We start from the raw sequence: 14,442 nt of genomic DNA, 5'->3' as shown, positions 1-14,442 counted from the left end.
TTAAAAGATATTTCTTCCCTCCCTCCCTTCCTTCCTTACCTCTCTCTCTCTTTCTTTCTTTTTCTTTCTTTCCTCCCCTCCCTTCCCCTCCCCTCCCCTCCTCTCCCCTCCCCTCCTCTCCTTTCCCCTCCCCTCCTCTCCTCTCCCCTCCCCTCCCCTCCCCTCCCCTCCCTTCCCTTCCTTTCCTCTCCCATCCCCTCCCCTCCCCTCCTCTACTCTCCTCTCCTTTATCCATTTATTTATTTGAAAGGCAGAATTACAGAGAGGCAGAGGCAGAAAGAGAGAGGTCCTCCATCCACTGGCCCACTCCCCAATAGCAGAGAGCTGGATCAGAAGTGGAGCAGCCGAGATTCCAACCGATGTGCAGGCAGCAGCTTTACCTACTAAGCCACAGTGCCGGCCCCTGCTCCATTTCTGATCCAGCTCCTTGCTAATGTGCCTGAGAGAGCAATGGAAGATGGCTCAAGTACCTGGACCTTTGCCACCCATGTGGGAGGCCTGGAAGAAGCTCCTGGCTCCTGACTTCAGCCTGGCCCAGCCCTGACAGTTGCAGCCAGTTGGGGAGTAAACCAGCAGATGGAAGATTCTCTCTCTCTCTCTCTCTCTCTCACTCTGCCTTTCAAATGAATAAATAAATATTTTAAAAAAGCCCAGCTCTTATTAGATAATTAAAGGTCCATCTTTCTGATTATGTACCTGTTGTAAGTGCTTCCTTTTTCAGATTTTCCTTTATGTCCTAAAATTCCATTGTGCAAAATTCACTGATTAGAAGAAACTCAGAAATGTAAAAGCCACATAATTCTAGATTCAGTCTCCCCCACACTTTGAAAATAGATTTCTTGACTTTCTTAGCCTTACTTTAGATAAATTACTTGATTTATCGCTTGATTATCTGCAGGCTTTCTTTTTCTTCTCACTTACAGTTAAATATTGAGTAGGAAGTCAGTTATTTTCAGGGATCATGTTGGTTCAGGCTGGTTGTGTCATGCCAGAAGTAGAGTTGTATCTGGTAGCATTTTAAAAATGCAGTCTTGAGGAGAGCTCCTTATAGAAGCTCTAGTAGTTCCTCGTTGGCTGAATCTTTTCCCTTGTTTGATAGACAGTTTCATGGATCAATGAGCCTAGAACCAGGGTTTTATTGCCTGTGCATGGGGAGACCTGCTCTGTAGAGGAAAACAGTTCTCAATGAGAATTTGCTAGACAAGCAAATTCAAGGAGCCCCCAACCTGCTGAATCAGATACAGTAATTGAAGTTCTCCCTTAGGGCACTAGCACTGCCTGCATTGCTTCTCTTTGCCGATGGAAGTGTGAATAAACCTGTTCAGAATTCCGTGGAAACTTTATTTTTTATGTGTTCCTAGAAAAAACTGGCATCTTTCATTCAAGACAGGGGTGAGGAACAGAAGTTTTATTATAGAGAGACAAGATATAGGTTTTAAGAAACTTCAAATCTTGGGCCAGCACCATGGCTCACTTGGCTAATCTTCTGCCTGTGGTGCTGGCACCCCGGATTCTAGTCCCGGTTGGGGCGCTGGGTACTAGTGCCAGGTTGCTCCTCTTCAAGTCCAGCTCTCTGCTGTGGTCCGGGAGGGCAGTGGAGGATGGCCCAAGTGCTTGGGTCCCTGCACCTGCATGGGAGACCGGGAGGAAGCACCCAGCTCCTGGCTTTGGATCTGCGCAGCACCGGCTGTGGTGGCCATTAGGGGAGTGAACCAATGGAAGGAAGACCTTTCTGTCTCTCTCTCACTGTCTATAACTCTCTGTCTCTCTCTCTCACTGTCTAACTCTGCTTGTCAAAAAATAAAAAAAAAAAGAAACTTCAAAACAATATTATTCTCTAATAGCTCATTAAAGAAAGTAACAAAATTATTCCATTTAAATCATGTAAAACTTAAAACTGTCATCAATGAATATTTTTGAAGCCCACTCCGATTGCAAGTTCAGACTTAGCAAATCACGTGCTCGCCTCAATCAGAAGTTTGGAAGCATTTGTTGTGAAATGACATATTTGCGCTACATTAAGAGTGTCAAAATTTAAGAATTCTAATCATCTGTTTCATTCTGTAGGAGCAATATGACTATAAGGTGTGATGTTTACATAGAGACTCCTGAGGTGGGGGGTGTGTTCATCGCAGGAAGAGTAAATAAAGGTGGTACTTTGATTAGAAGTGCCCAAGGAATTTTCTTCTGGATTTTTGCAAATGGATCTTACAGAGTCACAGGTGATCTAGGTGAGTAATAAATATCTCTCATAGCACTTGATTTTTTTTTTTAATTTGACAGGTAGAGTTATAAACAGTGAGAGAGAGAGACAGAGAGAAAGGTCTTTCTTCCGTTGGTTCACTCCCCAAATGGCCACTATGGCTGGTTCCGTGCCGATTCGAAGCCAGGAGCCAAAGTGCCTCTTCCTGGTCTCCCATGAGGGTGCAGGAGCCCAAGCACCTGAGCCATCCTCCACTGCCCTCCCAGGCCACATCAGAGAGCTGGACTGGAAGAGGAGCAGCTGGGACTAGAACCTGGCACCCATATGGGATGCTGGTGCCGCAGGTTGAGGATAACCAAGTGAGCACCGGCCCCAGCATTTGACTTTTTAAAAATTATTTGTTTGTTTATTTGAGAGGCGGAGTTATAGAGAAAGAGGGAGAGACAGAGGTCTTCCATCCCTTGATTCACTCCCCAAATGGCCACAAAAGCTGGAACTGGGCCAGGTTGAAACCAGGAGCCAAGAACTCTGTTTGGGTTTCCCACATGGGTGGCAGGGAACCGAGGACTTGAGGCATCATTTTACTGCTTTCCCAGGCACATTAACAGGGAGCTGGATCAGAAGTAGAGTAGCAGGGACTCAAACTGGCATTCTGCTATGAGATGCCAGAGTTGCAAATGGCAGCTTAACCTGTTGTACCACATTGCTGGCTCTGGTATGTAACTTTTTATGTAATATTTTATTTTGACCACCTGCTTCTTATTTATGGGCATGATAAGAGCACTTTACCTCAAGGTGTTGGGACATCTTATTGCGAAGATCTTCAGCATATGCATCCAAATACCAAATAATGCACAGTATAGAGTTACTTAATTAGAATAGATATAGGCATTTCAGTTAAAGAGAAAATAATTGTAGAAAGCTTTTTAGGGGATTGGAGAAGTGAGCTGGGCTATGTGTGTGTAGTTGTATGATCTGGGGTGAGGTGGTTGTGGGAGGGAGAGGGTACCCAAGAAACATCATGAACAAAAACAAGACCATAAAATTGTTGCCACTGTGCTTAGGAAAATAGTAGGGAAGGGATTGATCTACTTAAAATGAAGAAATCCTGTTTTCTAATTTGTACTTGAAAATGCCTCTACTTTTCTCACTTATATGGTACTTTTCTCATTTATACAGTTTTTTATGTACAATAGGTATTTAGAAAGTGCCCAAATTGTGGCCAACATTGTGGCACAGCAGGTTAAGCTGCCACCTATGATGCTGGCCCCCGTATGAACCTTGGTTCAAGTCCCAGCTATTCTGCTTCCAATCCTGTTCCCTGTTAATGTGACTGGGAAGACAGTAGAAAAAGGCCTGAGTGTTTGGGCCCCTACCACCTATGTAGGAAACCTGAGTGGAGTTTGAGTCTCTTGGGTTTGGCCTGGCTCTGCTGAACCATTGCAGCCATTTGGAGAGTGAACCAGAGGTGAAAGCTCGCTTGTGTTCTCCCTCTTCCTCTCTCTCTCTCTTTCTCTCTGCCTCTTCTTCTTTCTCTGTAACTTTCATTTTCAAATTTTAAAGAAAAAAAAAGAATGTGCTCAAATTGAACTGCATCCAGTTCAATAGGTTTTGGTACAATTCACTGCATTGAAATTAGACTTTATTGGTGGTGATTTTTCTTGATTCTTGATTTCTTCTTACAATAATCAAAAAGTCTCTCTTTGGTAATTTGCTACTCTTTGCCTTGCCTCTGTCAATAAATAAAAATTAAAGAGGTAATAGGTGGTAAGGACATTACAGTAGGAGTTGTAAAAACATAGCATGACTGGTCAAGAAGTTACCTCACTGATTCTCTAATCCAAAACAGCAAGCCAGAGAGGCTAATTGATTTGCCCAGTTTCAAAACTCGTTAGTGGCAGAATTGGAAGCAAGAATTTAAATCTGTATCTTTTGTGGACTGCCTAATCTGGGGTTTGTCCCCAAGCATTCAAATGGAATAAATCCAAAAATCAACTGATTCCTCTTCCCCTCTAAGTGGATGCTGTTATTGTGTAAGCAGTTACACCAGGCAGGAATCTTGTGTATTTCTTGCTCCCTCTTATCCCACATATTCTGTCTTTCAGATATAAATGTGTATGTGGGCCACAGATGCTAACACATTGTACTGTGGTGGATTTTTCCAGTCCTACTGTGAACTCATATAGTATGTGGCTCGGAGTAGATCTCAATACATGCTTACTGAATGCATGGCAGAGTTAGGGATTCTTTTAAGTCAGTAATAGATCTGGACATTATGGGCCATAGTTCCCTATCAAGCCTGACTTTATATATCAGTGCTATCTCAGAACTCCTACCAAGTTATTTGATTCTGTGATTTAGATTTTAAAATGTATCAGTCAGGATGATCTTTGTGTTACAGCTGGATGGATCGTATATGCTGCAGGACGTGTTAGAATTATGGAGAAAACATGGTATACACTGACATTAACTATTAAGGTAAGTGTTGCTGATCAGAATGCCTGGAAGGAAAATGTTCTTTTGTGTGCCTTTCTAGAATGTTCTGTGATAACAAGGGAAGAAGAAAGTACGATAAATAATGGAAACAGCAGGGAGTCTGCCATGCAACCAGTCAACCACCTGTCCTTCAGATGACAGTAGGTCTCAGAGAAACCCATATGGCAGTCACCAGCTGTCAGCTTTATCATACCACTAATTTTTTATTAAGTTTTTAATTTGAGAGGCAGAAAGACTTCCTATCTGCTGGTTCACTCTCCAAATGCCTGCAACAGTTGGGGCTGGGCCAGGTTAAAGCTGGGAGCCAAGGACTGAATCCTGACCACTATTTTCTTAAATTTTGTTTTTGGTTTTTAAACTGAGGAGTAATTGGTGGAAAAGTCAATAATTGAATAATTGAATTCAAATTTACTTGAACCATGACTATAATTAGAGCTTATTTGTATAAAAAAAGTCATATAAATTTGTTCGGTTTTCAACTCTCAGAACAGGTTTTATAGGTTGGTTTCCACAGATATTTTTGTTAGAGAAGATATTAGATTAATCACAGCATACTGGAAATCTAAAAATTGTCAAAATTATTTCTTTTTTTAAAAATAATTATTTGAGAGGAAACTTTACAAACAGAGAGAGGAGACAGAGAGAGAGGTCTTCCATCCACTGGGTCACCCCTAAATGGCTGCAACAGCCAGAGCTGGACTAATCTGAAGCCAGGAGCCAGGAGCTTCTCTGGGTCTTCCATGTGGGTGTAAAGGCCCAAGCACTTGGGCCATCTTCCACTGCTTTCTCAGGCCATTAGCAGGGAGCTGGATTGGAAATGGAGCAGCTGAGACTTGAACTGGTGCCCATATGGGATGCCAGTGTTACAGGTGGAGGCTTAACCTACTATGCCACAGCACTGGCCCCATCAAAATTATTTCTTATCATGAGTTTCTAATTGACAATACTTCCAAGTGATGCTGTATAGGGAAACTTTTTCATGTAAATGTTGCTGTTCCCCAAAATAATCTCATAATATTATTTAAGTTGCAATAGATATTAAAAATGGGGTTCAAGTATGTGCAAAGATTCATTTCTATACTTTGTCTGTGCTCATATTGTCTGACATAATTTTTAAATTATGTTAGCTTTCTAAAACTTTTGTTATTTTACTTGCATCCTTCAGAATTCTCTTCTGACCACCTGATATAAGATAGTACTCATCTCACTCCCAGTCGTCCTGCTATTACTTAATTTTTCTCCGATGCCTTTGTCACCACTTTACACCACCACATCCCATTGATTGCATGTGTGTTGTCCCGCTCCCTCCAGTGGAAATCACTCCTTCAGGGACCAGTCTGTCTCCATGGTAGTCACTGCTGCTCGGCAGCACCTGGAAGATGCCTGGCGCATGGTCAGAGCAAAAGCCCAGTGGATTCTTGTTAAATGAGTGCATATTGTGTGTAGGGGGGCACCTTCTTTATTGTTTCTTTTTCAAAATTATCTTTGCTTTTTTAGTATATTTACTCTTTGAATTTTGAAAGCAGTTTTTAATTCTACAGAAAGTGCTGCTGATATTACATTGAATTTATATATAAATGTGGAGAAAATACCTTTTTAAATAATAATATGACCTGAATGTGCTGTATCTTCTCCCTTTATTGAGATCTTTCACTATGTCCTTGAGTTTTGTTTTTGTGGTTTTTGCACATTTCTGATTAGGGTTTTTTTGGTGATTTTATGAATTTTTAAAAATCATGAGTGGGATATGAAAAATGAATTTCCCTAATTTTTCCTGGGAACTTCTTCTGGGTCTCCTATATGGGTGCACGGGCCCAAGGACTTGGGCCATCTTCCACTGCTTTCCCAGGCTATAGCAGAGAGCTGGATCAGAAGAGGAGCAGCTGGGACTAGAACGGGTGCCCTTGTGGAATGCCAGCACCGCAGCTGGAGGCTTAGCTCACTGCACCACAGCACTGCTCCGCTGTCAAGTATTTCTTATTCTGTCATCTGTGGGCCCTCTCTTTCTCCCTTGCATCTCTCAGCTGTATGCCACATACTCTGAGAATCTTTTTCCAATCATCCAGTCTCAAGCTATCTCTCAGGCACTCATCATCTTGTCAGTGTATTTTGATACTTGACCCCCTTTCTCAGTGCTTAGCTCACATTTACTGTGTTTGTGTGTCTCCTTCAACTAAAAAGTAAGCTCCCTAAGAATAGGGTCTTTGCTTTTCTTGTTATCTCTGAATTGCAAGAACATCTAACAGCATTTGACGTATTAAATCTTTGCTGTGTAAGTAAAAAAAAAAAAAATTATCAAGCATCATCTCTTGTCCATACTCCAAATTATAGCTGATGTGAGGATTTTATCCTTTTTACATTGGCTATTTGTTTCATTCTTCCCAGAACATGTCGGATGCCTTAATCCCCACACGTAAGCGTCACAATGGTTAGAAAGATAGACTTTGAAGTCTGTGCTTCCCTTGCATGGATTTACTGTCACTTAGCTTCAGTTTTTCTCATCCTGTCTAACATCATGAAGATTAAATGAGATACCATATATGAAAGCTTGGCACAGTACCTGATGCATGGTGAGAACTTCATGAACTAAGTTAATATTCTTATGAGCAGGCATAGTTGGAACCAGATTCAGGTTTCCTTGGTGATACATACAGAGACTCTCCAGCAGGTTATTTCACCTCTCCCAGCTGCTGTTATCTTGTCCATCAAGTGGAGCTACCCTCTGTGAGGCTGTCTCGAGAGCTAAATGTGTCTCATAGTTTCATCCAACACCTTTTGGTTAAGCACCTTTCCTTAGTGCTCGGGCTGTAGCAGGTTGCAAACCTGATAACATTTCCTGCTTTCTCAGTGCAGAAATTCTTAGAAAGAGATAGGCAAGCTTCTTCTGTCAAGGGCAAAAGTGTCAGTACTTGAGGCTTTGTGGGCTCTGTGGCCTCTGTTGTAGCCCTTCAACTTCACTTACTGAGGAAATAAGTGAACAGGTGTGTGCCAGGAAAACTTTATTTATAAAAATAGGTAGCTGGCCTGTGGGTCATAGTTTCCCAACCCCTGTTCTAAAGCAGTAAGCTTACAAATAAAGAAATAACTATGAAGAAAAAAGTGGGCTAGTGAGATAAATTAGCTCCCCTGCTGTCATCATCTAATTAGGGAGGTTGGGGAACACCTTGCTGAGCTGGTGATGTTTGAGCTTCGACCTGAACAATGAAGAACAATCTGAGCAGACTGCACAAATGGGGCAAGAGTAGGCCTGGCTGGTCCTGTCTAAGCGGCCTCTCAGAGACAGGACTAGCTGAAGCCTGGGATGCTAGAGGGAAGAGGAGGAGAAGATTAGTATTGGATGAGCTTTGTATTTAGGATGATTTGTGACAAGGATGTTCAGTAAGGATATTTAGGATTGAAGATAGCTATACAGGTGTTTGGTAATATGAATGTGACTCTGAATTTGCAGCTGGATGACTTGGAGTCACATCCTAGTTCTGGTAGTAACTTTGTGACTTTGACTTTTAATCTTGTTGAACCTCAGTGTCATAAAATAAAAGAACCTAATGAAAGCCTATTGCATTATAATTCTAAGACTTAAGAACAGGTTAATTTTGCTTCTTGTCTTAGTGCTTTGTTTATTTATTTATTTATTTATTTTTTGACAGGCAGAGTAGACAGTGAGAGAGAGAGACAGAGAGAAAGGTCTTCCTTTGCCGTTGGTTCACCCTCCAATGGCCGCAGCGCACCGCGCTGATCCGATGGCAGGAGCCAGGTGCTTCTCCTGGTCTCCCATGGGGTGCAGGGCCCAAGCACTTGGGCCATCCTCCACTGCACTCCCTGGCCACAGCAGAGAGCTGGCCTGGAAGAGGGGCAACCGGGACAGAATCCGGCACCCTGACTGGGACTAGAACCCGGTGTGCCAGCGCCGCAAGGCGGAGGATTAGCCCAGTGAGCTGTGGCGCCGGCCCTGTCCTAGTGCTTTGAATCATCAGCTCTTCAGTATTTGAGAGTAGCCATTTTTAAATATTTAGCTCTAATTGTTAGGCTGTGAATGTAAGCTTTCAAATGTGCTACAGTAATAAAAAGAATGGCTGACATTTATCATGCACCATGTGCCAGACACTAAGCTAGGAAGGACATGGCATCTGCCTGAGGACAGGAAGTACCACAATATGCATCTTGCTCTTATTCCACTCCCCCCCACCACTGAGTTAACTGATGGTTACTATTTTTCCAGTTTAAGGGTAGAAATTTCATATGGCTTTGAGGTAATAGTAAATACATGGGGACAAAAAGTTAAACAAAAGGTAACTGCTCTTCTTCTTGCTAGGCCAAGGATCCTTAATGAGGACCTTACATGAACACCGAGGTAGAGCAGACGTTTTAGCTCCAGCACTGAAGCCTTGGTGCCTGCTAGCCACAACACCTGCACATGCAACTACTTGTAAATAGCAATATTTTGCAAAAAAAAATTTAGTGTACTTTTGTCTAAAACTTTATGATATTATATTGTCTAAAACTTCATGATATTATGAACAGTTTTTGTTGTTTTTACATTTTGTGGAGCACAAGGAAATATTCTGGAATTCCTTGGGCCTTGGGAGCTATTTAAATAGGAAGGTAAGAATTTCCCCCCAGAACATTCCCTGTATTTCAAGTTTTTGCCCAGACTTGTGGAGTTGGGTTTCACTGTGGTAAGTCTGGAGTGAGAAAGATATTTGCTCCACTAAGTAGGTGGCCTATGCATTTTTTAGGAAACAAGACTTCAGAAGATTATTTCCATATGTTTTCAAGGGATGTGTTTCTCTCTACTCCAGGGTCATTTGTCCTCTGGCATGTTGGATGGCAAGTCTCTGTGGAATAACACCCATGTATTGTTCCCGAAGAATGGCTGGGCTGCGATTGGAACTCACTCCTTTGAATTTGCACAATTTGACAACTTTCACGTGGAAGCTGCATGCTAATACTGAACATCACAGAAAACTCTTTGGATATCCTTTCTTTCTTTTTGGTTTTGATTCAGAGCCCATTCTTGTTTTGATGGACCAATATATGGGCCTTTGGAGGCTGAAAATAATGAGTAAATGGGGAGAATAATATATTTTTGTTTGATCCTGTGGAAGATTTTCCTAGAACCAATTGCAGAAGACTACAAAAAGATCTTTAACACTATCTACTGTGTCCCCTCAATTCAAACTGCTCACTGGTCCTGTCCTTAGCAGTGGTTTGGGTGGTTCAGATGTCAAAACCTTGGTGTTAAACTGAGGTAGCTCTCTCTCTGTTATTTGCAAGTAGTCATTCCAGTGGCTCTAATGTGATCACGCCAGAGATATTCGTGAATACTGACCATGTGTCTAAGTGAACTGAAATTCCCGTCATGAGACAGAGCTGCTACAGTGGGAAGCTGAAGAACACTGGAAGTGCTTATTTTGAAAACCACTTAACACATTATCCTTACAAGAAAATTATTTTTCTTTTCTAAGATGATGCTTTTCATGGCCTTTTCTTAGAATTACAGGAAGATTTGAAAAGTGCCTCATTAATAAACTACCTCTAGAGCTATTTCTGCAGTAATAAATGTTAATAGACTAACTGGGTTATTTGTATTCTTTAATTCCTGTGATTTCAGCTTTTAGTCTTATAATCCATGTCTGTCTGTGATCATTTTCCCAGGTGGCTGGAAGAAGGAGGAAAATGAAATGTAGCCACTGCTCTAAGTGAGTCTAGAGTCAGAATTATAGTGGTTTCCCTGTGTCTCGTTTCACTGTGCCTTTTGTGGTCTGTCCCCACATGTGGCACTGGGAACAGCTGAAATACCTGATGAATGCTTTTATCTCCTCATGTGTAGAAGGGGAGGGCTCTTAGCTTTTTACTGTAGCTCACAGAATTGGATCATCCTTTAATGTTTGCTCAGTTAGATGCACTTACTTTTTAAAAGTCTAAATATTTTTAAATATGGTAGAATGTGTTTCTCATGTAGTCTATATCTAAGCATAATGTTGCTGTCAGAAGAAAATCTAATATTGACACGGGCAAAGTAAATTCTGGAATTCTTTATAAGAATTATTCATTGAACTGATTCTACCACTTAGGAATTTTTAATGGTCTAACTAGGCTAAGATACAATAAAGTTTTACATTATTTTAGAAGACAAAAGCTAATTACTGCAGTAAGTCAGAAAATAGAGAAAAATTTCAAATTAAAACCAAGTCTAAGTTATTTCCAGTTCAGATCTCTATATGTTTTCAAAGCTAATTTTGTAGTATACTTTATGAACAATAAAATGTTCTAATTGAAAGTGTACAGTTCAATGAGTTTTGAAAAAATGAAAAACTCATGTAACCAATTCTTCAGTCAAGCTGTTGAACATTTCCATCACTGTGGAAAGTTCTCTTGTACACCCATGCTGTCAGCTGCCCTCACTATCAATCTAGGCATCAACTGATAGGATTTCTGTCATTATAGGTCAGTTTTTTTGTTTCAAAACATCCAATAATGACATCATATGCTATGGACTACTATGAAGGGTTTCTCTTTCTTTTATTTTAAAGCTTTTATTTAATGAATGCATTTTTCATAGGTACAACTTTAGGAATATAATGGTTCTTACCCCCTTACCCACCCTCCTACCCCAACTCTCGTCCCATCTATTACTCCCTCTCCCATCCCCTTCTTAATTATGGTTGATTTTTAGTTTAACTTTCTATACAGAGGACCAACTCTATGCTAAGTATATATATATATATATATATATATATTTTTTTTTTTTTTTTGACAGGCAGAGTGGACAGTGAAAGAGAGAGACAGAGAGAAAGGTCTTCCTTTGCCGTTGGTTCACCCTCCAATGGCCGCCACGGCCGGCGCGCTGCGGCCGGTGCACCGCGCTGATCCGATGGCAGGAGCCAGGTGCTTCTCCTGGTCTCCCATGGGGTGCAGGGCCCAAGCATTTGGGCCATCCTCCACTGTACTCCCTGGCCACAGCAGAGAGCTGGCCTGGAAGAGGGGCAACTGTCGCTCCCCCGCTTCGTGGAGGAACGACACAGGACCCTGCGCTGTTCTTTTGTCTGCTCGACCCTCCCCGGGTTTGCTGCTGGTTCTTCCCGGGTTGGCTACTGTCCCTTCCACCTCCGTGGAAGGGCAGTTCCCCCTGGCCACATTCCCCACTTCCTCAGGGGAGTGGCACACCGCCGGCCGGCTCTCTCGGGGGCTGCACAGGTGTTCCCTTAGATGTTCCCCTTAGATGTTCCTGGTGCATGCCATCTCTCTCCTCCTTTATAGTCCTCCTCCGCCAATCCTAACTCGGCTGCCCACACGCCGAGTACGCTGCTCTCCTCCAATCAGGAGCAAGTCCTACAGTTTATTGGTTGAACTGGAGGCAGCTGCGTAGAAGCTGTTTTCTTCTCTCCCAGCGCCATATTGTGGGAGAGCAGATGCACAGAATAAGTCTTAATTCCAGTAACTTAGTCTAGTCTGGGTTGCTCCCCACAGATCCCCCTTTCTTTTTATTTTTTGGCGTTGATACACGCCTGTCTTCGGTGTCCCGCGGCACACACTCTGCTCTGCTTGCTAGAGTTGCCACAGGTTCTTACAAGTCCTATCAATCAGGCAAACCGAATCCGGGTCCTCTCTTCGCCATGTTGTGAGGAGGTTTTTAGGCGCTGATGCGTGCCTGTCTTCGGTGCCCTGCAGCGCATGCTCTGCTCTGCCTGCAGGGGCTTACAAGCCCTAACAATCAGGCAAACCGAATCCAAGCCTTCTCATTGCCGTATTGTGGGGGAGACTTATTAGTGTTGGTTCGTGCCTATCTTCGGTGACCTGCAGCTCATACTCTGGTCGAGCTGCCTGCTGGTGCTTACCGCCTTACTAATCAGGCAGACCGAATCCAAGCTCTCTCATTGCCATGTTGTGGGGTGACTTATTGGTGTTGATAACGTGCCTGTCTTCGGTGACCTGCGGCGCATAAGCTGCTAGCCGCCCGCAGGTGCTCATCGCCTCACTAATCAGGCAGACCGAATCCAAGCCTTCTCATTGCAGTATTGTGGGGAGGCCTTTCTATTTCTCTATTTCTCTATCTCCGGGCATTCCTATTTCTCCCATTTCACTTCTATCTTCCAGCATTCCTATTTCTCTCATTTTACTTCTAAAACTTCTGTTTCTCTTATCCCTGCGGCCTCCCGGCACCCGCCCCAAGGCTGCCTCTCGGCGGCTTCCCGGCTGAGCCGCTTCAGCCCGCGCCTCTCCCATCCGCGCGGCTCGGCTTTGCGCGCACACTCCGTGGTCTCGCACTAGCCCAGCGTTCCCTATCTACTTGTGCCCCGCACGCTCTCTCTGCGCACGGCAGCCTCCACGAGTCACACAGCGTAGCTTACGTCTCCGCCACTAGCATTCAATCTAAGTTCCCCAGGCTAACCTGGCGAATTCAACCCAGCTCACGTCTCCGCCCCACGATTTGGCTACCTGTCCTTTGCTCCCCGGGCTAATCAGACGGATCCCAACCGGGCTTACGTTTCCGCTTCTGGTTTTAACTTTTCGCCCCCTAACCCCGGGCTAACCTGAGAATCCCAAAGTGGCTTTCGTCTCCGCCTTGGCCTGCCCCCCGCGGCTTCAATTTCCCTAACATTTTTCTCTACCCGGTATGTTTCCCCAAGCTTTCCTCCAACAATACTCCTCCCCCATTTCTCCCGGCCTCTCCCCACAGTCCGCATCCAAGTCTGTTTGTTCTAGCTTTCACTTTCGCTTTCAACCTTAGAGATTTCTCCCAGCTTCCCCCCGTAGTCCGTATCTGAGTCTATGCCTAGGCTTTCAATAGCTCCTTCCGGCACCTTTTTCGTCCGGCTTTTCCCTAGGCTGTTTGCTAGTCTCTCTCTCCAGTATTTTCCACTTCTTCCCGTTTCTTCCCTCCTAAGTTTCCTAATCCGTCCTAGGTTTCCTTTCCGAGTCACGGCACCATTATGTTGCTCCCCCTCTTCGTGGAGGAACGACACAGGACCCTGCGCTGTTCTTTTGTCTGCTCGACCCTCCCCGGGTTTGCTGCTGGTTCTTCCCGGGTTGGCTACTGTCCCTTCCACCTCCGTGGAAGGGCAGTTCCCCCTGGCCACATTCCCCACTTCCTCAGGGGAGCGGCACACCGCCGGCCGGCTCTCTCGGGGGCTGCACAGGTGTTCCCTTAGATGTTCCCCTTAGATGTTCCTGGTGCATGCCGTCTCTCTCCTCCTTTATAGTCCTCCTCTGCCAATCCCAACTTGGCTGCCCACACGCCGAGTACGCTGCTCTCCTCCAATCAGGAGCAAGTCCTACAGTTTATTGGTTGAACTGGAGGCAGCTGCGTAGAAGCTGTTTTCTTCTCTCCCAGCGCCATATTGTGGGAGAGCAGATGCATAGAATAAGTCTTAATTCCAGTAACAGTCTAGTCCGAGTTGCTCCCCACAGGCAACCGGGCTAAGTATATATTTTAGCAGTTTGCATCCACTCACCCACCCACACACGCACACATACACAATATAAAGTACAGTTTGAGAACAAGTTTTGCAGTTAATTCTCATAGTACAACTCATTAAGGACAGAGGTCCTATATGGGAAGTAAGTGCATGTGACTTCTGTTGTTCATTTAATAACTAACACTCTTATTTATGATCTCAGTGATCATCCAAGGCTCTTGCCATGAGCTGCCGAGGCTATGGAAGTCTTTTGTGACCACAGACTCCATCAGTATTTGGACATGGCCATAACAAAGTGGAAGTTCTTTCCTCCCTTCAGAGAAA

At 43.8% G+C, this 14,442-nt stretch overlaps 1 protein-coding gene across 8 annotated transcripts in view; it reads left to right on the top strand.

Moving 5' to 3' along the window:
• GALC (galactosylceramidase) overlaps window positions 1-10,273 on the top strand; it is a 63,671-nt gene extending 53,398 nt beyond the window's left edge. For all 8 annotated transcript variants that reach the window (XM_070065475.1, XM_070065476.1, XM_002719689.5 and 5 more), the window contains 3 exons: window positions 2,068-2,231; window positions 4,605-4,681; window positions 9,499-10,273. In XM_070065475.1, coding sequence (XP_069921576.1) covers window positions 2,068-2,231; window positions 4,605-4,681; window positions 9,499-9,645 — 388 coding nt within the window. In that variant the 3' untranslated portion in view covers window positions 9,646-10,273. The remainder of the gene's footprint in view (window positions 1-2,067; window positions 2,232-4,604; window positions 4,682-9,498) is intronic.
• Window positions 10,274-14,442: the final 4,169 nt, after the last annotated feature.

This window comes from Oryctolagus cuniculus, chromosome 20, assembly GCF_964237555.1.
Source record: "Oryctolagus cuniculus chromosome 20, mOryCun1.1, whole genome shotgun sequence".
NCBI classification, from domain to species: domain Eukaryota; kingdom Metazoa; phylum Chordata; class Mammalia; order Lagomorpha; family Leporidae; genus Oryctolagus; species Oryctolagus cuniculus.
Note: the sequence above shows the minus strand (reverse complement) of the source record. Positions and strands in the feature narration are given on the sequence as shown.